Genomic DNA, 25,369 nt, shown 5'->3' on the forward strand with positions numbered 1-25,369 from the left:
GAGCCCATATGACCCTAACTTGACTACATACTTTAACCTAGATCTTAAAATCTGTAAGGTCTAGAAAACTGATTTTTTGACACAAGTAACTTCAGTTCATAAAGATTAAATGCTCAAGACGAAAACACGATTACTGAAAAAATGCTCGATAGTTTTTTTTTTTTTTATAAAAGATTGTTTTAGACACATTTTTGCTTGGATCTTCGAAGTTTGCTGCCTTTTCTTTAATATTTTTTAATATCTAAAAAGGCATTGATAAAACCTAAATTTGCTCAAAACACTTTTTTCATAATCATTATAGTTCGTCTTTTATTCAAGTAAAACTAACTTGGCGATGATTCCGCGCCATCCTTTTTCACCTGGCATATGAAAGACGGGCGTGAGTGTGAAGAGGGGAGGACGATGTTTGATTTTTGGAGTCAGGAACGCTCTTAATAGGCTACTTGACCTACTTTTTTTCTTTTCTTTATGCTAATCGCTTCTTAATAATTCATTTTTACAAAAAAAAAATATTTTAATATTTTACACAGTAGAAACCCATAAAAATGTTGATTGAAAAATATGCCTTAAAATGGCGCCGAAAACACTGTCCGCCATAGTGTGACGTCATACGTTTTGTATTTTAAACTCTTTTTATTAAACATTTTTTTAATTGCTAAATGTACGAGTCTAAAAGTGCCCAAAAATTGTAAAAGCATTAAATAAGAAATTAGAAATAATTTGTAATGTTGAAAACTTTTGGAAAAAAGTTTTGGCCATTTCATTTCCCGTCTACAATAAATGGAGACAATAATATATAAAACTGATGTTTTATTTGAATTATACAAGAAAATATATTTTACGAATCTTTCTAGGCTTATTCTTATTATTTTTGTACAAATAAACTTACATAATATAACGGGCGCGATAAATAAAAGATATTAATTAATTACGAGTATGATGACGTCACATCCAAATCGGAAGTACCTACCGCAAATGCGTTTTCGTCACTACAAATCCTAATTTCATAAAATCATATTTTCAAATCGACTATTTATCAATCATAAGCTTTTATTTGATGATAATTGATAACGGTGAAATACGGTTTCCTAGGCTAAGTTCTACTAGAAATATACATTTGTTCAATGAAATTGAATATAGGTCAAGTAGCCTATTAGTAACTTCAGTAAAATAACTTTATATGGCAAAACAACGTTGCCAGGAGAGCTAGTATTTTATAAAATATTGTTTTTTTTTGCAAAAAATACGAATTAAAAGTAACTTGAAACGGAACGGATTTCAAAACACCAGTCAGCGTTCAGTGACGTTAGACGTCATACCTGCTGTCCCCGCGTTCCATTTAGCGTTAAAAACGCTCAAAATTCCTCCTATTTTGAGCGTTTTGATCATTTTTAACGCTTAATGGAACGCGCCCAATAAACGATCAGGTGGGGCCATTGTCATTTGTCAATAATTGTCAAACAGTAGTGACGTCATCATACAGACTATAGATCCTTTTTGGCGCCTAAATTTGACAATTTTAAACCGCATTTTTTGCAGTAAATTACAGTGTTTAAAAATGTTCAATACACTTGTGGTCTATTCTACATGGAGTTCTTTAAAATTGTGATAAAATCAAACACTCCAGTTATAACAAATTACCTTTTATTTGCTCACTCCCAAATTCTTACAACACTCTAGTTATAATTATTCAAACTGCACTAATAACTCCCAGTGACAGTTCTACCGTAATGTTCACTCTATGGCTGCTTTAAGAAGAATACCCCTTCCAAATCAAGAATCGACTATTTATTGATCTTTAACCGGAAACAATATTTTAAAATATACTTTATTAAATACAGTTCCGGTACTGATTAATCATAAAATGTAAATATAAAAATAATTTGATTTACTATTAATTGATTAAATAAATAATCTTGAATAACAATAATAAAATCACACTTCTCCAAATTAACATTAATTATTTAAAATATTCGAAAATCATTACAAAATAAACACAAAAATAAAAATATCGCATCTTCCCTATTGGCTAACAACATAGAAGAAACCAATAAAAAATGCTATTGAAAAGATAAACTCCTGTCAAAAAAGTCTGTAAGTATAATTTTATTGCAATATATTTCCATATTTTCATAACATAACTGCTGTGGAGAATATTCAACTACTTAAGTACTTATAGTTTGTGCGTTTTAAGATGATATGGGTGACACATTATAATTGACAATAGTAGGGAAGTTACCTAAGAAAATTAATCGATAATAATTTTAAAAGGAATTGCAATCGAAATTATCGATTTCGTACTGACGTTTCAGAGTGGCGCCGGCGCGGGCGATTTAAAATGGCCGCCCTTTTTATCGATTTGATTTCGATTCAACAGTGTCAATCTCTATTGGCATTTGCCATAAGTTCCATTTCATGCATCTGACATTTTTCAAATATTTTCGTAACAATAATTTTCACAGTTAAAATTTATAATTTTAACTGTGAAAAAGTTAACATTTAGCAACTTTTCATTTTTATTCATTTACAATTATAGGAAACATTTGTTTTTGTAGATGGAATATAATTTATTACATTTTGTTTTTTTGAATACGGGGTTTTTTACAATAAAACAAAAATGTTTTATTGTAAAAAAACCCCGTAGCAAGGAATATAAGAAGTGCCACCCATATCATCTTAAAACGCACAAACTATAGATGAATATTATTTGTGACATTTCTACTAGGCGATTCTAAATTGTAACTGAAATAGCTATTTAACTACCTACATTACATCATTTTAGAATAATTTTGTTGTACTTCAAAAACTACGAACACGTGGGAGAGCCATGCTCCGGCACGAATGGGCCGGCTCGACCGAAGAAATACCACGTTCTCACAGAAAACCGGCGTGAAACAGCGCTTGCGCTCTGTTTCGCCGAGTGAGTGAGTTTACCGGTGGCTCAATCCCCTACCCTATTCCCTTCCCTACCCTCCCTTATTCCCTTCCCTTCCCATCCTTACCCTCCCCTATTACCCTTTTCCCTCTTAAAAGGCCGGCAACGCACCTGCAGCTCTTCTGATGCTGCGAGTGTCCATGGGCGACGGAAGTTGCTTTCCATCAGGTGACCCGTTTGCTCGTTTGCCCCCTTATTTCATAAAAAAAAATCTGCAGATGACTCAATAAAAATAACCTTTTTGTAAACTTGAATAAAAGGAAAAAATCATGGTTATTCAACGTTGAGAGGATTACAATGTTATCCAAATCCTATAATATCAATAATAAAGAGATCAGAAACGTATGAAAGTTAAGGGAACTGTTATGGCATGCGTGTAAAATGATGGATATTCCCACATTTACGTTAATCCCTAAACTCTAAAGAGTTCTATCATAAGGAAATCGATGGAATATCATCATTACAGAGCAATACGATTCAGTGAGCAATCAGCATCAATCGTTTTCTTATTATACTTACTGTATTTTTTCAGTCTTTATTAGTTTGAACGCCGGCCAATGCGTGTTTAAGGCCCAATTCACACCGGATCGGCAGCGGCGCGAAGAGCACTTTTAGTGTGAAATAATTTTAAACTTTATTTACATACTTATAACTAACTACTAGTATCGCTTGAAAACTTCAAAAGGGCTCGAGGCGCCGCGGGCGGTCGCGCGCGGTCGCGCGGTGCCGCGCGACCGTCGGCGGAAAGTGCTCGCGGCTTCCCGCGACCGCGCGCGTCGTCGTGAGGCACCTCGAGGCGCCTCGAGGCGTTGCGAGGTGCCGCGAGCACTTTCCGACGACGGACGCGCGGTGCATAGTGGATCGAAAATCGAGTAACCATGCGATTCCAGAGATATTTTTCATGTCGGCTCCATACTAAAATTTCTTAAAAAAATTGTAACTCCCTTATTATTACAAGTAGCTGCGTCTTTTTACATTTTATTATGTAATAACAACTAGGAGACCATATTTCAGCCCAAAAAATGACATCTGGAAATTCAAGTTCCTATGTCTATGAAACTCGATTTTCGATCCACTGTGCGGCGCTCCGAAGGTAGCGTGCGGCCGCCAGTGGCCGCGAGCATCCACAAGCGGGACGCGAGCCGCATCTGCCGGCCTCGCCGCGCCTCTTCGCGCCGCTGCCATGCCGGCCGCTGCCGATCCGGTGTGAATTGGCCCTTAAGGTGTTTTGCATGTCCAAATTTGGAACAAGCAGCCCACCGCAGATGGCAATTTTGGCAATTAAATGTGTATCTGTCGCAGCCGACTGGTTTAAATAGCCGTTCAATCACACGGCTGTACGTCGTTTAGCCGACTTGTTGACTACAACGTTCAACACTACACGACGCTTAGCCAACTGGTTAAATGGCAAATTAACTAGGGCGACCATTAGCTTAATATGTAATTTGGGAGAATAGGTAAACTTTTTGTATTTTATTGAAAGATTATTCTCGGATTAAGTTTAAGGGGTGACCAAAAGTTTAATGCAATAAGTAAAAATAAAAAATTCTGAGGCGTGTTTGTGGCGGTTGCCGGCTGCTGCCGCAGCGCGCTCGCTGCGCTCGCTCGGCTCCCTCTGTGTTGTGGTCTAAGTTCTTACCTAACCTAACCAACTTTTTGACTTTCTGGATTGTGTTTGTTTTTGTGTTGACGGGGGGCTGTGGACCCCCCGAACCCCCTTTCCGGTGGGCTGCGTCCATCCATTTCATAATCCCGTAATTCTCCTCGAATATTTGTTGAAATTTTGATTCACTCGTATGTGCCTCTACAATTTTTGTCTCTTTAATAACACTTGTAACTTTTATCAACTACTTTCTTTCCGAAAAACAACCACAAACACCAACAAACACCTGCTAGTTGACGCCATATTGTAAATAAAACGCACCTAGCGCCGCAGCGGTGCGCGCTGAACTACTTCAATTAGACGGCGGCTTTTGAATCAGCTGTAGTATTGAACGTTTTGAGCGACTAAAATATTCAATATAAAAGCTAGACGTGTGATTGAATGGCGTTGTTCAGTCAAAGGGCTAGCTGTTTGATTGAACGGCTATTTAAACCAGTCGGCTGCGACATATCTACTCGAGTAGTAATGAACGTTCAGGATTAAATAGGGCATTTAACATCGCATCGCCTATTGTCACGTTACAATGTTTGAATAGAGTCCTACGCCCGTATCATTTAGTCATTTCTTAAAAATTTCCTTTACTCGACTCAATACTCAAAAATTATATCATTTGATCAACAAAATCTCATATTTTTCTCATTGAGATTAAGCCGATTGGAGGAAAGTTCGGTAAGTCCCTAATTCTATGAAAATTAGCCAATGCTTATTAGATAAACGATTAAAAGTAGGTACGTCACATATTGATTTTCATCCGTTTTAAGCCGAATAATAATTTGTAACCACGTTAGTTTGTGCTTACAGGCATTTGCTTTGCTATAATCAATCGCTGATTGGTCAAACGATCAGCTCGGTAATATGGCTAATCACATTCTACCGCTATAGTTGAGTGGTAGTCGGCATACATCAACGTTTGTTAATTATTTTAGTCCATGTAATTCGTATTGCAATATGTATACTATATTTGTGTGTATACAATACTCAATATACAGTACTATATTGGGCTGCGCCCCGTGGTGTTACCTGTGGTTTTAGTGATCTATACTAATCTGGGGGCACGGGAGTGCCCCCGCCAAGATGAGCCAAGCGAAGCGCGCAAGAGCACTACCTACCTTTTCTCGAACAGTTTCGTCGTATTTTTGAGCCCTCGTAACTTTGGTTTGAATAATGCCAGATAGTTGAAATTTTTAAGATATAATGACATGGGTATAGTTATTAAATGCGCAAAGTTTGAATATCGTAGCTATTATACTTTAGATTTTCTAGGTGTCCAAAAACCCACAATTTGGTCACTGACTCACCGATCATCAAAACTGTTAGGGCACTTTCTGAAGTCTTAGAAAGCTGAAATTTGGTGTGTAACATAGTATTAGTACTGAAACAACAAAAAAATTATCAGACCTAACTTAACCTATATCCGTACCATTATAGAGCAAAATTAGGCAAAAATTTGTGTTTTTTGTATGGGAGCCCCCCTTAATTTTTTATTTTATTTTAATATTATTATTAAACATTAAATTAGACATATAACTAAGGACTTAGAGAAAAAATCAAGTACCTACCAGTTGCCATTAATGATATAGAGCAAAAAAGGCCAAAAAAATCACGTTTGTTGTATGGGAGCCCCCCTTATATTATATTAATTTTATTTTTTCAGTATTTTGTGTTACAGCGGCAACAGATATAATGTATATCTGTTGCCGCTGTATCTGTTAAAATTTCAACTCTCTAGCTATTACCGTTCTTGAGTTACAGCCTGGAGACAGACAGACAGACAGACGGACAGACGGAAAGACAATGAAGTCTTAGTAATAGGGTCCCATTTTTACTCTATGTGTACGGAAACCTAAAAAATGAACTAAAAGAAAAAACAACGTAAACCAGCTTACAAAAAGAAATGAAATCCCACCAAAAACATTTTCATGTAAAAATGTTGCCAAGATGAGAACATATTAATATTATAGTTCGTCGTGTCAAAAAGTAGTGAGATCTCATGTAGAGCCAAGTTTCTAACCTTACAAACTCAGCCCTAAATCTAAAAACCTTAATTTTACACTAAAGCGCGGAAAAATATTTGATAATATTATAATGTGTCAGCCGCACGAAAATAATCTAAAAATTCTACACATTAGTCAAAACCGGTGGCTTGGCCATTTTGTTATTCGTCAGGGCTTTGAACTTAATATACCGTAAATATGAATGATAAATGGTCCGATTTAAAAAATCTTTCAGTGTTAGATAGCCCATTTGTTGAGGAAGGTTATAGGTTATATTTTATCACGCTAAGACTAATAAAAGCGAAGAAATAGAGGAAAGTGTGGAAAAAGGGGGGAAATTATTTGAAAGGGCTTATTTGAACGCGCTAATCTCAGGAATTACTGGTCCGATTTGAAAAATTCTTTCAGTGTTAGATAGCCTATTTATCGAGGAAGGGTGTAGGCTATATTTTATTATTCCACAGCTAATAGGAGCGAAGAAATAGAAGAAAATGTGGAAAAAACGGGGAAAATTATATGAAATTGCTTATTATCTTAAGATTCTTAAGAACTACTGGAGCAATTTTTATGTTATTTGGCAAACATGAAGAATAGACCATGTTAAGGGACATAGGCTATTTTTTTGCGGAAAAATGTACGGTCGCGTGAAATTCCTAAATTACGCAAGCGAAGCCGCGCGGAACATCTATATATAATAAAATCGTGGGAAAGTCAAAGTCAAATAATACTTGGGACGTGATCTACTATACTAACGCGGACGAAGTCGTGGGCAACAGCTAGTATATAATAAAAGACTATGAAAAGTACCAATAATAGGGTCAAAACGGTTACATGGTTCTATAATGGTTTATGGTAGTGATGATGATGATGATGAATGTAATTTCCATAGTAGCATATGCTTTCCGTTCTTAAAACAACGTCGAAACTCCCAAACTTGTATTTATAAAGAGTCAGGGGTTCTCTCAGCACGATAAGTACCTTCCGAACCATGGTATATTTTGGTGCAAAATTTTACTAGTTCTTAGAATACTTCTCACGAAACCGAAGTCACCTCATGCTTCCATATTGAGGAGTACCCTTGATTTCTTATGGATTCATCAGGTCACCACTTTTATGAATATTACCCAAATCAGCCTATGTACACCAAAAGAAAAATTTTCAAAATCGGTTCACAAACGGCGGAGTAAAAGAACATAACAACTCCTCCATTTTGAAAGTCGGTTAAAGTTGTAGTCTATTCGTTATTCTGATGTATAAGCTATTCGACTAAGAGCTGAAGACCACCGGTCGCCAGCTCCCCGTCGATATATTATTATTGTAAAGTCGCATTAAAATCCGTTTAGTAGTTTTTGCGTGAAAGAGTTACAAACATCCATACATACAACCATCCAAACTTTCGCCTTTATAATATTAGTAGGAATTAGTAGTTTAATAGCCATTATACAAGTACCAGATACATCTGAATTAGAGATGTGCCGATCATGACTTTGGCCGACTAGCCGACTAGCCGATTAGTCGGCTGCAAAGAAGCCCACTAATCGGCCGACTAGTCGGCCAAGCCGATCATGGTTTCGGAAGTTTCCGTAACGCTTTTTTACTGCTGTTTCGCGGGTAATTCGCACACGCCGCCTGCAAACGTGTCGAATCGTGTTAAGTATGTTTACTTCGCGTACGTTACTTTTTTTTGTTTAGCTATGATAAGTACAGTTGATGGTTTTGATTAAATATTTCATGTACTTACATGAAATCTAGATTTAATAATACATACTTATTATTATCAAATCGAGAATATAATGTTGTTAAAATTATATTTACAAAAATAATTTCTTTGCTAGCAAGTAATTTCAGAAACACTTCATTTAATTTTAAAATGTGTAACACTGATTGAGTGTCTGAACACATTATAAATAATAATCAAGGTTTTTCTTTAATATCATTTCAATAATAGCAAAAAAGTAAAAAGCCGATTAGTCGGCGCTTTTTGCCGACTATTCGCCGACTACAAAAGTGGCCGGATAGTCGGCTTTACCGACTAGTCGCCGACTACAAAAGTGGCCGGATAGTCGGCTTTACCGACTAGTCGCCGACTACACAAGTGGCCGGATAGTCGGCTTTACCGACTAGTCGGCACATCTCTAATCTGAATACATTATGTACCTCACTGAAACTGCTGAAACTTCGGTCTTTGCTTCAGACGAAGATGGCAGTGATAACTGATTCATTCTTTCTTTAGCTTGGGTTTACACCTAAAGGATACCACAAATTAAGTACCTAACTAATTTATTGCAACTTTACATGCCCATTAAATTAAATTAGCCAACACTTTTTACATTAATTGTTAAAACCGCATAATTTTAAAATACGGTGATGATAGCGAAAAAAACGATCGCCACATCGCGTTGCCACAATATTTACAATGGAGTTTAACTGTACTTATCACCATAAAAGCCCACGTACAATGAGCGTGCATGTTGAAGCGGAAAGCCGTGTTAGCGTCAGGGTTAGTTTTTGTTAGTCGACAAGCGAAAAACCAATTGTTTTTTATACCTTTCCACCGCGGGGGTCAAAAATTCGCTTCATGTCGCGACACTTGTTGACTGTGGCGTATTCCGGTATGCTCATAGCCGGGCCCGTCCGCTGAAGAAGGATAGGCAAGTTAATTAGTAAACTTGACGATTGAACATTTGAACATTAAAGTGGTCGTTGTCAACAAAATTGATATTCCCTAAACGTAGTTGGATTCTGGAATTTACATTCGACATGAGGTGGCTATAATCTAGTTGCAGGACAGAGAGAAATTCGCCCTATCAGTGTTTGTTTCATTCCCTCGTACACGAAAATATGATTACCTCGGACCTCGGTTCCACGCACTTACCTATGTGAGCCATTATATTATTACTAAACATCGGATTATATGTACGATCAAAGTGCCCAAATATGCATGCAATTATACATGATAAAATATGGCCTAAATATGCACGATAAAAAGTCACTTTTTATTGAAATTTATTACTTTTTTGAAGAGCTTTCCGGTGGTGCCGTTAATAAAGGCGTAAATTTTTATAATTTCATCAAATCTACGATTTTTCATTTTTTATACAGCACCAATAATAATTTTCTACAAACATTTTCCGATTGCAATCTTAATGCCCATGGAAGTTTAATAAATCGGTAACTACTTTATTCAAATTGTTTACTAATGTGGCAACATTAGTAAAAAGAGTAAGGGAGACTAGGCGTACCTCGGTTTTGTGGCCTCAGTGTGTGTCATGAATTCATGATAGCTAGTTTGGAGTCTACGAGGGCATAAAACTACCGAAATATGCACTATCAACGAAAAATTTACAACGCGCCATTATATGCATTTGCATATGCATTATGCAAGTATGCAAATGCATATAATCCGATGTCTAATTATAACATTATTTTCGTGAGCGTGCAAAAAAGACAAGCAATAGCCGAATTTCTCTCTATCCGGCGATCGTACTTTAGAACTCTACTGAAGTCCAGCTGCTGTAGTCCATAATGCACACTCTTCAGCATAAAACAAAATTCACAAAAAGCCATGGATTGCATGTCACATTTCTGTTATATCGAGTGTTTTTAAACGTGGATTTATTTGACTTGTCACAAAAATATGAACTATAGCAGAAGCACACTTTAATTGGCAAATTTGTTAGTCATCCGCGCCCCGACTATAGCTATAACAATATGTATAGTCTATAGAGCAGCCAACTCATTTCTGATTCACCCCGTCCCAACAATGACCAAAGCGAACAATATGTTCTTCATAGTTTAGTCCCAAACTCGCAGTTAATCTAACATAACTCCAGCTGTTGTTTAGAACGTCCAATTAAATTTGTTTAATTAAACTTGATGGAGAGTTTTGTCAACTAGTGAAACAGCGTAATATGATAGTCTAGTATGATTTATACACACAATAATGAAGAGTTGAGAAGTGACAATTAATTTAAGTGCTCATTAGTTTGCGTCACTGTGGGAGATTTGCAATACTTTTGGGTGGTTTATGAGGTTTTAAAAAAGTTTAATGTCTGTTTATGCAGTAGCACTTTCGAATGGCGGAAGACAGGTTAACCAATCAACAGCCCTATTGAAAAGATAACAGCAGCAGCTGTCAAAATATTCTCGGATGGGCAAAAAGGCTTTTCAACACGACATCAATTACAGCGGACACAAAATAAAATAATAAAACTTATTTTCAACTAGGTACCCCATATATACCTATTATTAGGACATCAACAAAAATGAAATTTACAACGAAACTAAAATCCTTAATATTAATCAACTATATTATGTTACACATAATGTCATGTCATGCACCAGAAGTGGTGAAAATTTTCGAAAAGTCGATAATTATAGTGATGTGAAAGGTGAAAACAAATATTTATCGATATAATTTTTATTTATAAAGAAAATTGAACTTTATTTTCAGGGGCTTTATTAAAACAAGCAAGACAAAAACTTTTTTTACATTCGGCGCACATAAATTTTACTTTAGGCACCTTTTTTGCTTTGCATTTGTCTGGTCAGTTAAAGTAAGTAGGCCCAGGTGACGTAATTTTAACTGAACATGTAGAAATCTTTATATCTTTTAAAACTTTAATTTTCTGACCAGGAAGGAAAAACTTTTGGGATTTGCTTGTACCGTCGCGTCGCCTTATAGCATATCAAATCAATCGAAATATTTTAACAAAATAAAAGTTTTTTATGTCAGGTAAGCAGTACCCCAATTCCAGTGTTTTTTTTCAATGCAACATCATTCGTTTCTTGTACAATCCAGTCCAATTTATATCTATAAAAGCGTGTGATTAGTCAAAACTCCAAAACTAACTCGTCTGATTTTTTAAAGATCTATATGAGAATAGCTGTTCATTGGTAGATAGGAAACAGGCTCTATGAAACAAATAACAAGCTGTATTAATGCTGAATTTAAGTAGCAGAATCATAGTATTGCTATTTTGATAAAAGCAAATTGGCTTCATTATTCTCACGGTGATAAATAATCCTAAAGCTTGTCACCAGACTTCCGAAATGAAAAGACATTAGATGTAACTTTGTATACAACTTTCATCTTAGCACGATTAATAATATTAATTGCGATATGTGTTTACCTGGACTGTAGCTTTTAGTCGATAAAATTCAAAATGGCTGTATAATGGAGTTTTTAATTTCTTGACTGCAAACAACTTCTTAAGCATTTTGTGCTGAATTAAAGCCTTTGTATCCTGGCATTATTAAGCGATGGGTGGTTGCAATTATACGATATTCAAAAGCATGCTTAGTTTTTATGTTCTTCACTGCAAACAACTTCTTAAGCATTTTGTGCTTTATTAAAGCCTTTGTATCCTGGGATTATTAAGCGATGGGTGGTTGAAATTATACGATATTTAAAAGCATGTTTAGTTACTTTTTTTCAACTGAAAATTTCTAAAAAAAAAAATATTAAATTTGTATTTCCCGTGTAATTAACTAACTATAGTCCTATTGCGGTGTAGGTAGAATTATTCGTCCATTTATATTTCCCACTCAAGAAAACACTACCCCACCAAAATCATACCTTAAAAAGAGGGCCAAGTTCCTATCAGCAATTTTTCATCAATTTTTTTTTCATTCAATTTTACATATAAAATTTCTAAAATTAAATACAATGTCACTAGTATAAAACTCAATAAAACAGCGGCGCAATCCTCCCGCCCTAATGCCAAGTTTAGATGCACTTCAAAATATATCATTTAAATCATCTTCATCAACATCGTGCTAGAGAATTTCATCATAGAATATTTTTTACTACAGAGACACTTACTTCAACATCGATGGTGCTGATGTGTCCCGGGTGGTGCTGGTGCATGTACAGGTGGTTGCCGGCCAGCGTGTGCCTACGAGGGTCGTCTCGACGGGATCCGCGACCGCGAGGCCCCCGACCAGCCTCCCCATCGGATAGACCACCTGGGAAAACAAGAGGCATAGGATGGTATTCAGAAATATACTCTGCGCGTGAAGTCCGATGGAAAGGGACGGTAGCGGAACAATATTGGCATAATATATTGGGCAAATAACGCATTTGTAGCCGGCTAGCCGCCAATGGACATGTGTGTCCGGCTGTAGTGGGACAGCAGTTGCATTTTTTTCAATTACCTTATACGTATAAGTACTATAATTGACAACATTTCAAAATTTTAACATGGCTTTTTTATTAATTTATATGTAAGTAGACTTAAAATAAGGCGACATGTGTTTCTTGCTTTTTCAAAATTATGTTTTTAAGATACTTACCTAAAAATAAATTTTAATCCTTCGTATTCTAAAGAGACGTAAGCGCCAAGTGACGTCATACTTACGTCTGAACGGTTAATTCCATTACAGTTTACAAAAGAAAAAATCTGTCAATGTAAGTTTGTTACCATAGAGTAGGTATACATTATAGCAAGCTATAGAGTGCTTCTAACAAGGTATGAACTGTAAGCACGAGTGTGAACATATTTTCCTATAAGCGTCAAACGATGGCGCATGGAACATCACTAGACTTGCGTTATACGTTTGACAAGTATCTATAGAACTTCTGCTTACGATCGGCACAACGGGGAACGAGCGATGTGCGCGCTCTATAGCTTGCTAATGTATACTCTAAGTTTGTTACGTTTATTAGGACGTCTGTCAATGTCATCGTCAACCTGGAGGAGGAAGCAACCAATGAGGTAACGTTATTTTTAGAAATGTCATTGTTGACAGGTGGTTGTCAGCTGTCATGGTTGACAGTGACGGGTTTTTTATGCTTCATGTTTTTATTTTTATTAAAACTATTTTACACCAGGCAAATAAAATGTATGATATTATGTCCTAAGTATGACGTCACAGCGTATTTTTCAGTTTTTCTTTATTTTCTCAGTAAATAAGCAATATAAAAAAAAATTATATCAGGAGAAGAAACTAAAGAAACAGTATTTTTTATTTTAAGGCTTAAAAAAGTTGAAATGTTGTCACGCAATATCGGAACCCGAGATAGTGAACGCGTAACTTTAGATAGATATAGATAGTTTAGATAGACATAGAGTCTGAATTTGAAAAGACAAAATGTGTCTAATAAACTAATAACACTAATATAATGAATTCGGAAACAAATTAATTGCAAACATTTTTTTTTTAAAAAAGAAGGCAGGTCGCTGTAGCCCTGACGTCACTGCGACCCATGAGGATCTATTGTGACTCCTTCGCATTAGAGTATCATCCCCAACCCAATACTGCTCATAAATTGAACGATATGGTTGGGGTTGGTGCCACGAATTTCCTCTGTGGACGAGTATTCGTGGCGACCAAGGTGCCTGTTCCTGCTCTGTAGTAGAGCAGGTCAGTCGAGGAGAAGGTGAATAGGTGTTTCATCCTCCTCCTCACAGAATCTGCAAGTCGTTATGCTACAAATACCCATTCTGTTTAGGTGTTTCTTGAGCTTGCAGTGCCCAGTTAGGCTTCTGGTAAGGATTCTTAATTGGTTCCTACTCAAGGTGAGCACTTATTCTGATTGTTTTTTGTTGAAGTCAGGAATTAGTGCCTTGGAGTGTTCAAGGCCAGGGGTCTCAGCCCATTGCTTCCTGCATAGTCTGTGACCCCATTCCTTGAGCACTTGCTTTGTGGTACTGAGAGTTATACCACAGACTGGTTCTGGACCATATATGAGACTCTCGGCCCCAAGCCTAGCCAGTTTGTCAGCGGTTTCATTGCCGGGGACGTTGCTGTGGCCCGGGACCCATACTAGGCGGATGTTGTTGTTCCTTCCTAGCATGTTTAACGTCTCAACGCATTCCAGAACTAATTTGGACGAGGCTTCTGCGGCAGTCAGTGCTTTAAGTGCAGCTTGACTATCGGAGAAGAAAAAAAACGTTTTTATTAACTGGGGCCATCTCCAGGCTTTCTAGTGAACAACCGAGGATAGCGAAGACTTCAGCCTGCAACACGGTCACAAACTACCCCAAACAGGCGTATTTGCCTTTTGGTGGCCTACCCCCGTAGAATCCGGCTCCCGCACGGTTGTCTTTCCTTGATCCATCCGTGAACCAAACTATGTCGCTAGGGCGGACATCGATTGGGATTTTTCTTTCCCAGTCCTCCCTGGAAGGTATAAAAACCTGGTACTGCTTCGAAAAGCTATACACCTTGATCATGGCATTTGATGGCATGGCCATGATAGGTGATTCACTGAGAGACTGTTCCAGCTGTCGAAATGGGGTGGAGACCCAATTCGTCCTACCCGCCGTCCTGGCCCTGAGAGCCACCTTTTTGGCCTCCATCTGAACAAGCAGAGGAAGCGGAGTTAGGTTGATCAGGGCCTCGAGGGAAGCGGTGGGTGTTGACGAGAGTGCACCCGTGATTATTAGACATGCCAGTCTCTGTACGCTGTTTAGTCTTTTATTACAGTTTACTTGTTCAGCCTTTTTATGCCACACTGCGCAGCCATATGTGGTAATCAGTCTCACTACGGCTGTATATAGCCATAGCATTGCCTTCGGCCGAATACCCCATTTAGAGCTGACAAGCTTCCAACAGGAACCCAGAGCACATCTAGCCTTTTTCGTAATATACTCGATGTTCTTATTCCAAGTGAGTCCTTTGTCTAGGATTACTCCTAGATACTTGACATCACCCGCAAATTTAATAGTTTTCCCGAAGAGTGTTGGGGGTCTTAGTCCCTCCAACTTCCTCTTTTTGGTGAAAGGTATCAAGACCGTCTTATCAGCGTTTACTGTTAGCTTGACCCTTTGGCACCAATCCTCGACGACTCTTAGTGCTGACTGCATCAACCCAGCGACCACCGATGCGCATTTTCCCACCACCATAATCGCCAGGTCGTCAGCGTACCCTTGAGCGTAGTAACCTATGAGGTTCAGTTCCCTTAGTAGCTTATCCACTACCAGGGACCATTCCAGGGGTGACAGGACACCTCCTTGTGGGCAACCTTGTGTCAGCCTGATTTTGAGTGTCAGGTCCATAATAGTCGATGAGGCTACCCTATTGTCGAGCGTGGCTTTGATCCATTTCCTAGTTGTTGGATCTATATTCTTTGAAGCCAGGCCATTTGTGATAGAGCTGGTTGAAGTGTTGTCGAATGCGCCTTCAATATCGAGGAAGACACATAACGCAATCTCTTTATCTTCAATTGCTCTATCAATGCAAACATATTAAAATTAGTTCGAGCATAAATTATTGTTTAACTACATTAATAAGATAATAATTTTTAACTAAACTCCATAATTTTGTATAGTATATTTACGTATAACGGTGATGACTGATGATTAACGATATTAAATACCAAAGTAAATTCTTTGAATTTTTACAACCAATTTATAGAAACTAGAGATCGCCCAATGGTCGAAATTCGGCCTTAGATTCAACGACATTAGGACTACTACCTATATTTTGTAAAAAATATTGACTTTATCATTTTTTTTTCAACTCTTGTTCTTTTTTTCAAATCTCAGACTGGCCGTGTAAGCATTGTCTAATAGTATCTAAGATTCAATAAAAAAACTTTAATCCATTTTCAATTTGTCAACTTGTTGTCAACAGACTTCAACCATAAATAAAAGAGTATAATTCGTATGTATAGGCTTGTCACTCAAAAATCTGTCATTTCTCATGTGTGTGTGTTGTAGTGTGTGTAATGTTTTATTTGTTAAAAAAATGTATGATAAAAGCATAATTTCAAAATAATATTAGCTCGATGCACTCCTTCACCATATAAACTATAACTGTGCAAAATTTCATGCACCTACGTTTCCCCATTTTTCGTAACAAGGGTTACAAAGTTTTTCGTTCGCGTATTAATATTAATATTATGACTTTCTAAGTCGCAAAAGAAAATTCTCAGAATGTGCAGCTGGGTAAATTATGCATTTTTGCAGACACTAGTTCCATCTAGTACGGAAGACGGAAACTAGTTCAAGTGCACTGCGCCAAGCGCATGTAGTAATTACACTCGTTTGGCAGAGATGGCGTTATCACAAGATGCGTTTTCAGAGAGCTGCAACAAACAGCGCAATCTGCTAATTTTCATCGAACATGAACCTAGTTTCGTCCTTGGTAATTTGCATGAGAAAGACGACATCTGATGTGCATTTACAGAATTAATTAAAGCTGCAGCTGACACAGCCTGCACTGTAAAGTTAAAATTGTAGAGATGACAACTGCAGTCTTAGGTTGGGTTGCACCAGAGGCGTGTTTAAATTTAAAGTTAAGGTTAAAGTTATGGTTATAGTTAAGGCTAAATTTAGCTTTAACTTTAACTTTGACCGCCGAAATTGACAGATGACAGCTGGTCCAACAAGGTTATAAATGAACGTGGGCGGGGGCGCTGCTGGTAAAGGAAAACTGTCAAAAATTGCGTTTTTAGGGTTCCGTAGCCAAATGGCAAAAACGGAACCCTTATAGATTCGTCATGTCTGTCTGTCTGTCTGTCTGTCCGTATGTCACAGCCACTTTTCTCGAAACTATAAGAGCTATACTATTGAAACTTGGTACGTACGATTGGATGTAGTCTGTAAACCGCATTAAGATTTTGATACAAAAATTTGAAAAATTATAAAATAATTTAGGGGTCCCCATAGTTACAACTGAAACAAAAAAAATATTTTCATCTAAGCTATGTGGGTTATCTATGGAAAGGTCTTGAAAAATCATATTGAGGTTTCTTATATCATTTTTTTCTAACCTGAATAGTTTGCGATAGAGACTCTTCCAAAGTGGTAAAATAATAATAATAATAATAACATCTATGGACGCTTCACACCACGTCAGTCTGTACCAGACAACGGAAATATCTACACTACTATTATAAAGAGGAAAGATTTGATTTTTTGTTTGTTTGTTTGTTTGAGTCGAATAGGCTCCGAAACTACTGGACCGATTTGAAAAATTCTTTTACCATTGGAATCCTGCATTATTTCTGCTGAACATAGGCTAATTTTTATTTTGGAAAAATATAAGGTTCCGTAAGATATTTGGGATTTTCGGACGCAAGGTTTAAAAAATCAACCAGAAAAGTTACTTATTTTGCGTACGCTGCCTAAACTATAAAAGATAGAGGCATAAAATGTTCTAAGTAATTATAGATCTTTTAAATATCTACAAAAAAGTCCGCGACACACTATACCTATCTATGTTGAGTGAGGCACAATAACCATTTTTTTATTAAAAAATCTAGAATTTTTTTGGACTATATTTAAATGCGTTTATTTAAATCATGCTATTGACCCTTATCAAAATAAATTATTTCATCACTAAGTACAGTTAATGTAGATAATATTTGGTCTTTGAATGATTAAAATTGGACGTTTGGTTTTAATGTTATGGCGAAATTAAAATATTACGATTTCTGCTGCACGTTGCGAATTGGGCGTCAAGGCGCGATGCGCTGGTGTGCGTGCGGTAGGGGAGAGATTTAATTATCAGTGCCACAGACTCGCCCGGAGAGTCCACGTAAATATTACCTCGATCGTGGGAATCGCAGACACAATAGATTTTCAATAGTTATGCGACAGCCGGGTGCTGCTTTATTGATTTGATATAGACTATCGTGCTTCATTATTATAATCCTAATTTCAAAAAAGCTTTAAAAGTTATGACTACGAAAGTTATATTTTTAGAACTTTTTAAAATAAGTTTTGAATGACTATTATTTTTGATTGCTATTATAATTAATTAATTTCTTTAACTATAAATCTCCAATAGCGGCAGCCGGCTGCCAGCATAACAATTGAAGATCTATTGTGTCTGCGATACCCACGATGCCGATGTACGATGGAAGTATTAATGCATATTTTTTAATCCACACTATTTCTGCTGAATATAGGCTATATTTAATGAGAGAAAAAAGGGAACCGTATTAAGTGTTAATAATTGTGTGAAAAATCTACCAAAATATTCCTTCTTGCTTATGCTTTATAAATTATAGACTATACTTACTTATCGCAAAGTGATGTACTATAGTCTTATAGTTCTGCAGGTAAGGATAAAATAATCAAACATAACACTTAAAATATAAAAATAAAAAAAAATACAATAAAAATGTGTTATATGTACATAATAATTATAATATAGTAGTTGCAGGCTAAATAATGTAAACTATTTTTATGTTCTGCTTAACTTAAAGATTGACTACCTTTATTTAAAAAAAAAATATTTAAAAACCAATGTCCACCCGTGCGAAGCCGGGCCGGGCCGCTAGTATTTAATACTTTTATAATATACATATAATTAAGATTTTAATTATATGATACACATATTTAATACACATCCATGACCCAGGAACTTTGAAAACTTTTTTTGTTCCGTCGGCGGGATTCGAACCCGCAACCCCCGGCTTGAGCTACCAACAGCCCACCAACTGAGCCACAGAGGTCGTCGTCAAATGTGTGTCCCCCCCCTCTAATTTCTAAAGTAGGGGCATAATAAGTCTAAAAAAAATATATGATGTACATTACTATAAAAACTACCAACGAAAATTGGTTTGAACGAAATCTAGCAAGTAGTTTTTTTATACGTCATAAATGGTTAACCTTATACCAACAAAAAAATTTTTTTTTCATCTAACCTATGCGTGTGGGGTATCTATGAATAGGTCTTCAAAAATCATATTGAAGTTTCAAATATAATTTTTTTCTAACCTGAATAGTTTGCGAGAGAGACTCTTCCAAAGTGGTAAAACTTGTGTCTCCCCCCCCCCCCTCTAATTTCTAAAGTAGGGGCATGATAAGTCTAGAAAAAATATATGATGTACATTATTATTAAAACTACCAACGAAAATTGGTTTGAACGAAATCTAGCAAACTGTAGTTTTTTTTATCTATACTAATATTATAAAGCGGAAGAGTTTGTTAGTTTGTTTGTTTGAACGCGCTAATCTCAGGAAGTACTGGTCCGATTTGAAAATTTCTTTCAGTGTTAGATAGCCCATTTATCGATGAAGGCTATACGCTATATTTTATGACGCTAAGACTAATAGGAGCGAGGAAATATAGAAAAATGTGGAAAAAACGGGGGAAATCATTTGAAAGGGCTTATCTCACGAACTACTGGAGCAATTTTTCTGTTGTTATTGGCACAGATAAAAGTAGACCACGTGAAGGTTTTTTTGATATGTAGGAAATTTGGTATAACGATACTTTGAGTCCCAAAAAGAACATAGGATACATTTTATCCCGGAAAAATGTACGGTTACTGAACAATATACTTTTATGATTTGCGCGTAAACTATTCAATCTATTTTGATGGAATTTGGTATGGAGATACTCTGAGTCTCGGGAAAGGACAAAGGATACTTTTTATCCCGGAAAATATACGGTTCCCGCACAATAAACTTTTATGATTCTCGCCTAAACAACTTAATCTATTTTGATTAAATTTGGCATGGAGATTGGAGATACTAATTTGAATCTGGGACAAGGAATGTTTTTTGTCCCGGAAAAATGTGCGGTTCCCACACAATATACTTTTCTGATTTGCGCGTAAACGACTCAATCGATGTACGGGAACAACTATAAAGTCCACGCGGACGAAGTCGCGGGCAACAGCTAGTACGTCATAATTGGTAAACTTTAAATTAACTTTTATTAAATCAACTGAAACATAAAAATAAATCAAAAACCTTTTAATTTTATAAAACATAAACCTTATTGTTGCTGCGGAACCCTTCATGGGCGAGTCCAACTCGCACTTGGCCGGTTTTTGTATGATGACAGCGTTAGTTCCTTTTTTCGTTCCTTTCTTTTAATATTTCTAATGTTTAGGTTACAGTGAAAAACATTAAAAAATATAATATTAGGTATTTTTTATTTATTACGACATACGAGTACCTACATTAATTAATATGACTCGGTGAACTTCGCATCACTTCCCTCCTAATATAACCCTTCCCTGGATTTCCACGAATATTTCAAGATTGATAAAATCGGCCAAAGTAAGTAAGCCGTTATAGAGTTTTAGCAGGAGTAACAAAATTTTAATTTATTTTTATTAATAAAGATAATATAGCGATCTATACCTAAAGATTTAGTCACGACCCGCCAGTCTTTTATAGAATTTTCATCCACTTCAAGTATTCGCCACAAATAGGATTTTCCCAAGTTTTGGCACGCTCTATTTTAATATTGAATGGATTCCAATTTCTAAATCTGAGGAACAGTTTTCTTCGTTTTAGTGTCAGAGCTTATTCTTTTTTCAGAACTCTAGGGATGGAGCGAAACCACACTACTCCAGAAGCATTACCTAATTCACTACGAGCCAAAGCTAACCCGCAAAGCTTTTCGTGTCTTTTATGAACTTTTAAGGTAATAAATGGAACTAAAGGACTAACATACTACCTCTATTTTTAGAGCATTTTAGGATGTTAAAAAAATACGAAAATACCACACCGGTTTCGGTGACGGTGGCCGGTTTCATTGAAACCAGGCCAGGTACGCAGGAGAAATTTTATAGTGCCCAAGTGTATGCGCAGTACAGAAGATCACTCTCTATTCCTTTACTCTCATAACCCAGTGGGACGGATGACCGACACGACTGGCCAGAGCGCAGGACCGACTTTTTACATGCCCATCCGACGCATGGATCATCTTACTTGTCAAACAATCAGGTGATCAGCCTGCATTGTCCTAACCAAACTAGGAAATAACATGTTTCCAACGCGAGAATCGAACCCACGAACTCCGAGTCAAGAGCCACGCTCTTAACTACTGGACCACGGAGGCGTTGATGTTAAGGTGTATGCCTAATGGCTGTCTGCTTGTCTATAGCCATTAGTTGGGGAGGGGAAGAGGGGATTTCGGGACAAGCTCGAGCGTGTCACATTAAGCTTGTAGAGGCTTCCGACATGTGTCTGGTTATCATGGTATAGAAATTAGATTTCTCACGTGATGGGTTAAAAAAAATTATTGAAATGTCATCGGATCTGTCAGATTAAGATAGGGGATGTTTAGTATACCCCAAAGAAGCTACCATGTAGAGCAATGATGATTCAAAGGTTAGGTAAGCCTGTAGGGACATTTTAAAATATAAAATATAAAGCTTCATATTTTCCTAACTAAGCTTTGCAGATATTTTATTTTGCACTAAACTAAATGATTTAGTCCTCATCTCTTCAATATATTTATACTAGCTGTTGCCCGCGACGTTCGTCCGCGTGGACTTCAGAATATAGCGCGCGGTGTCAATAAAATTGGTGTCAAAAGCATTTTAAAACCCTGGTACCCCTTAAATCAAAATACCCAAAACAGCCGTGTAGTGTGCACATAATAAGGTTTTTTTTAAATTCAACTTTTTTATACCTTTTGAAGCCTATTTAGCGTTACACAACTTAGCTGCATAACGCATTACACAACTTTAGCTTTGCCCAATACCCATAAACTATTTAGTATTTATTATTGGTAGACTGTTTTTGATTTCTATGTTGGTACGTGAGTTATTTAATAACATGTATAACAATCGAAAGAATCGAAACATTAACTCAACATGGTACCATCTCTTATAGAAATACATAATATGAGCAAGCGATAGCGCAATCTAGGCGACTCTTGGCGCCATCTGTTCCAGTTTTTGGAACTAACTTAATTTGAACAAATTTACGCATAAACACCCCTTTACAACCCCTTTTTCCAGTAAGAAGTAGCCTATGTCCTTTCTCAGGCTATAATCAAAAGAATCGAAACATTAACTCAACATGGTACCATCTCTTATAGAAATACGCATGAGCAAGCAATAGCGCGATCTAGGGGACTATTGGCGCCATCTGTTTTGAGTTTTTGGAACTAACTTAATTTGACCAAATTTACGCATTTTCACCCCCTTACAACCCGCTTTTCCAGTTAAAAAGTAGCCTATGTCCTTTCTCAGGCTTTAGACTATCTGTGTACAAAATTTCATTACAATCGGTTCAGTAGTTTTGGCGTGAAAGCGAGACAGACAGACAGACAGAGATACTTTCGCATTTATAATATTAGTATAGATTAGTATAGATATAGATTTTACCTAAACAAGCAATTTTCTGAACATATTTTCTTTTTCAAAACTTTAAAATCTTATTATTTTTTTATCAGTTTTACTCAATGCAAAAAACCTACTAGGTCTCCATGACGCTCGAGTGACTAGACAATTAGCACCTTCCCCTCCCCTACTACATGAAATGGTGACTGATATTAGCATTAATTATTTTTTTATTACCCAATCCTAATACAAATTTGAATACTCAATGGACATAATATTTTCCCCCGTACTTTTATTTTCTCTTTGCATATATACATATACATAAATATAGATGACTACGAGTGATCTCAAAGTTGTTTTCTACTTTTATTTATAAATATTCTCTCTGAAATCTTAGTTATTACTCAAAACAGAATAATATTACTTAAGCAAATAAATTCTCTCCATGACTCGTTGAAAGCAAATTCCGAAGCCGATAATTTAAGCTGGTGAAAAGCGTAAGACGCGCTTAGGAACTTCACTTAAATTGCAATCCAGCATTTATATCCAGACAATGAAAGCTATTTCCTACCTTATTTATACATATTTTATTGTATAACTAGCTGTTGCCCGCGACTTCGTTCGCGTTAGCATAGTAGATCACATCCCAAGTATTATTTATTGTACAAAAATATTCAATTTACAGAATTGACTTTCCTACGATTTTATTACATATTATAGATGTTCCGCGCGGCTTCGTTTGCGTAATTTAGGAATTTGACGCAACCGTACATTTTTCCGCAAAAAATAGCCTATGTACTTTTACGTGGTCTATTCTTCATGTTTGCCAAACAACATAAAAATTGTTCCAGTAGTTCTTAAGATAATAAGCAATTTCATATAATTTCCGTTTTTTCCACATTTTCCTCTATTTCTCAGCTCCTATTAGTTTTAGCGTGATAAAATATAGCCTACAGCCTTCCTCGATATATAGGCTATCTAACACTGAAAGAATTTTTTAAATCGGACCAGTAGTTCCTGAGCGCGTTCAAATAAACCCTTTCATATAATTTCCCCTGCTTTTTCCACATTTTCCTCTATTTCTTCGCTCTTATTAGTCTTAGCGTGATGAAATATAGCTTATAGCCTTTCTCAATTAATGGGATATCTAACACTGAAAGAATTTTTCAAATCGGACCAGTAGTTCCTGAGATTAGCGCGTTCAAATAAGCCCCTTCAAATAATTCCCCCCCGTTTTTTCCACATTATCCTCTATTTCTTCGCTCTTATTATTCTTAGGGTGATAAAATATAGCCTATAGCCTTCCTCGATAAATGGGCTATCCAACAGTAATTTTTTTTTCAAATCGGACCAGTAGTTCCTGAGATTAGCGCGTTCAAACAAACAAACAAACTCTTCCCAATTATAATATTATTAAAGTATAGATTTTAGACCCAATTTTTTTATTGCTAACGAACAAAAATTTTTTTCGTACTACTTTTTATGATATTTAGATTAGTATGGACTAAACGCGAATGCGCTACTAGAAGTCGAGTGTAAAATCGTGTTTGATTACTGAATACGGAAAGTTATAAATAGAGCACTATGGTGTTCCATTTTACACAGAAGCTACCGGTATTGATGCTAATTTAAGAAATAAACGATTCTTTGAAAATGCTATAATTGGTTCTGCTGTTTATCAATTATCGAGTTCTTCCGAAACTTTGGGGCATTACCACTAAGTAACTATACTAGAAAATCAATTTTTAAAAGGGGTGACAGACGTGCGAGTAAGTACGCGGACTAATGGCTCGACGACCTTAATCGCCTGTGTGTCAGCAAAGAGCCGCGAGCCGAGAGCCTGGGGGCATGGTAATCTAGTGTGAACGATTCTCGTAGTGTCACTCACGCGAGCCGAGTAAGTTCGCGAACTTAAAACCCGCGTAGGTACTTTAAGTTCGTACGTCTCAGGCACTTAAGGTTCTAGTCCCGAGAAAGGAAGTTGCGGACTTTTAATAATCCTTATCATTATAAAAAATACCAAAGTGTGTGTCTATCGGTTACCTCCACATGCTTTTACAGCAGAACCTTGAGGAAGCGAATTTTTTGTTGTGATTTGCATCGGCAAGTGTCCCAGGCATCGGGAGTTTGCCCATACAAAAGTAAAAGTTGCTCATTGCTCATTCAGCGCTACCACTTTCACAGTGAAAAATACAAGGGCACGCACTAGCCTCATTAGTCATTACTCAATTTAGATCACAAAATGCAATTGCGGAAGCGTAACGGGCACTGCAGAATGCAAATAATTCATAAGAGGATGCTCCTCTTATGAATAACTATAGCTATATTTTTCAACTCACCTATAGGTTAGTTTGAAGATACACATATCGACGCTGATAAGCATTAGTGTATCATCCCACAAAAAATTTCGTTTTGAGTAATGAACGCAGTAATGTTCTTTATATTATTTACTAACAAGACTGCATTATTACTCAATCAAAAATTTTGGGCTAATATACAAATGTTTAACAGCAACCATAATCCCACCAAAAACATTTTCATGTAAAAATGTTGCCGAGATGAGAATATAATAATATTATAGTTCGTCGTGTCAAAAAGTAGTGAGATCTCATGTAGAGCCAAGTTTCTAACCTTACATACTCAACCCTAAATCTAAAAACCTTAATTTTACACCAAAGCGCGGCAAAATATTTGATAATAATATTATAATGTGTCAGCCGCACGAGGAGAATCTAAAAACTCTACAAATTAGTTAAAATCGGTGGCCTGGACACGACGAACTATAATATTATT

At 36.5% G+C, this 25,369-nt stretch overlaps 1 protein-coding gene across 10 annotated transcripts in view; it reads right to left on the bottom strand.

The window, feature by feature from the left end:
* LOC121738622 (coiled-coil domain-containing protein AGAP005037) overlaps positions 1-25,369 on the bottom strand; it is a 213,717-nt gene that overhangs the window by 122,616 nt on the left and 65,732 nt on the right. For 9 of the 10 annotated variants that reach the window (XM_042130799.1, XM_042130806.1, XM_042130804.1 and 6 more), the window contains exons 4-5: positions 12,417-12,559; positions 9,140-9,229 (exon numbers count right to left, since the gene is read on the bottom strand). In XM_042130799.1, coding sequence (XP_041986733.1) covers positions 9,140-9,229; positions 12,417-12,559 — 233 coding nt within the window. The remainder of the gene's footprint in view (positions 1-9,139; positions 9,230-12,416; positions 12,560-25,369) is intronic. The other variant, XM_042130803.1, reaches the window with a different exon arrangement.

The sequence above is a fragment of the Aricia agestis genome, chromosome Z (genome assembly GCF_905147365.1).
Source record: "Aricia agestis chromosome Z, ilAriAges1.1, whole genome shotgun sequence".
Taxonomy (NCBI): Eukaryota; Metazoa; Arthropoda; class Insecta; order Lepidoptera; family Lycaenidae; genus Aricia; species Aricia agestis.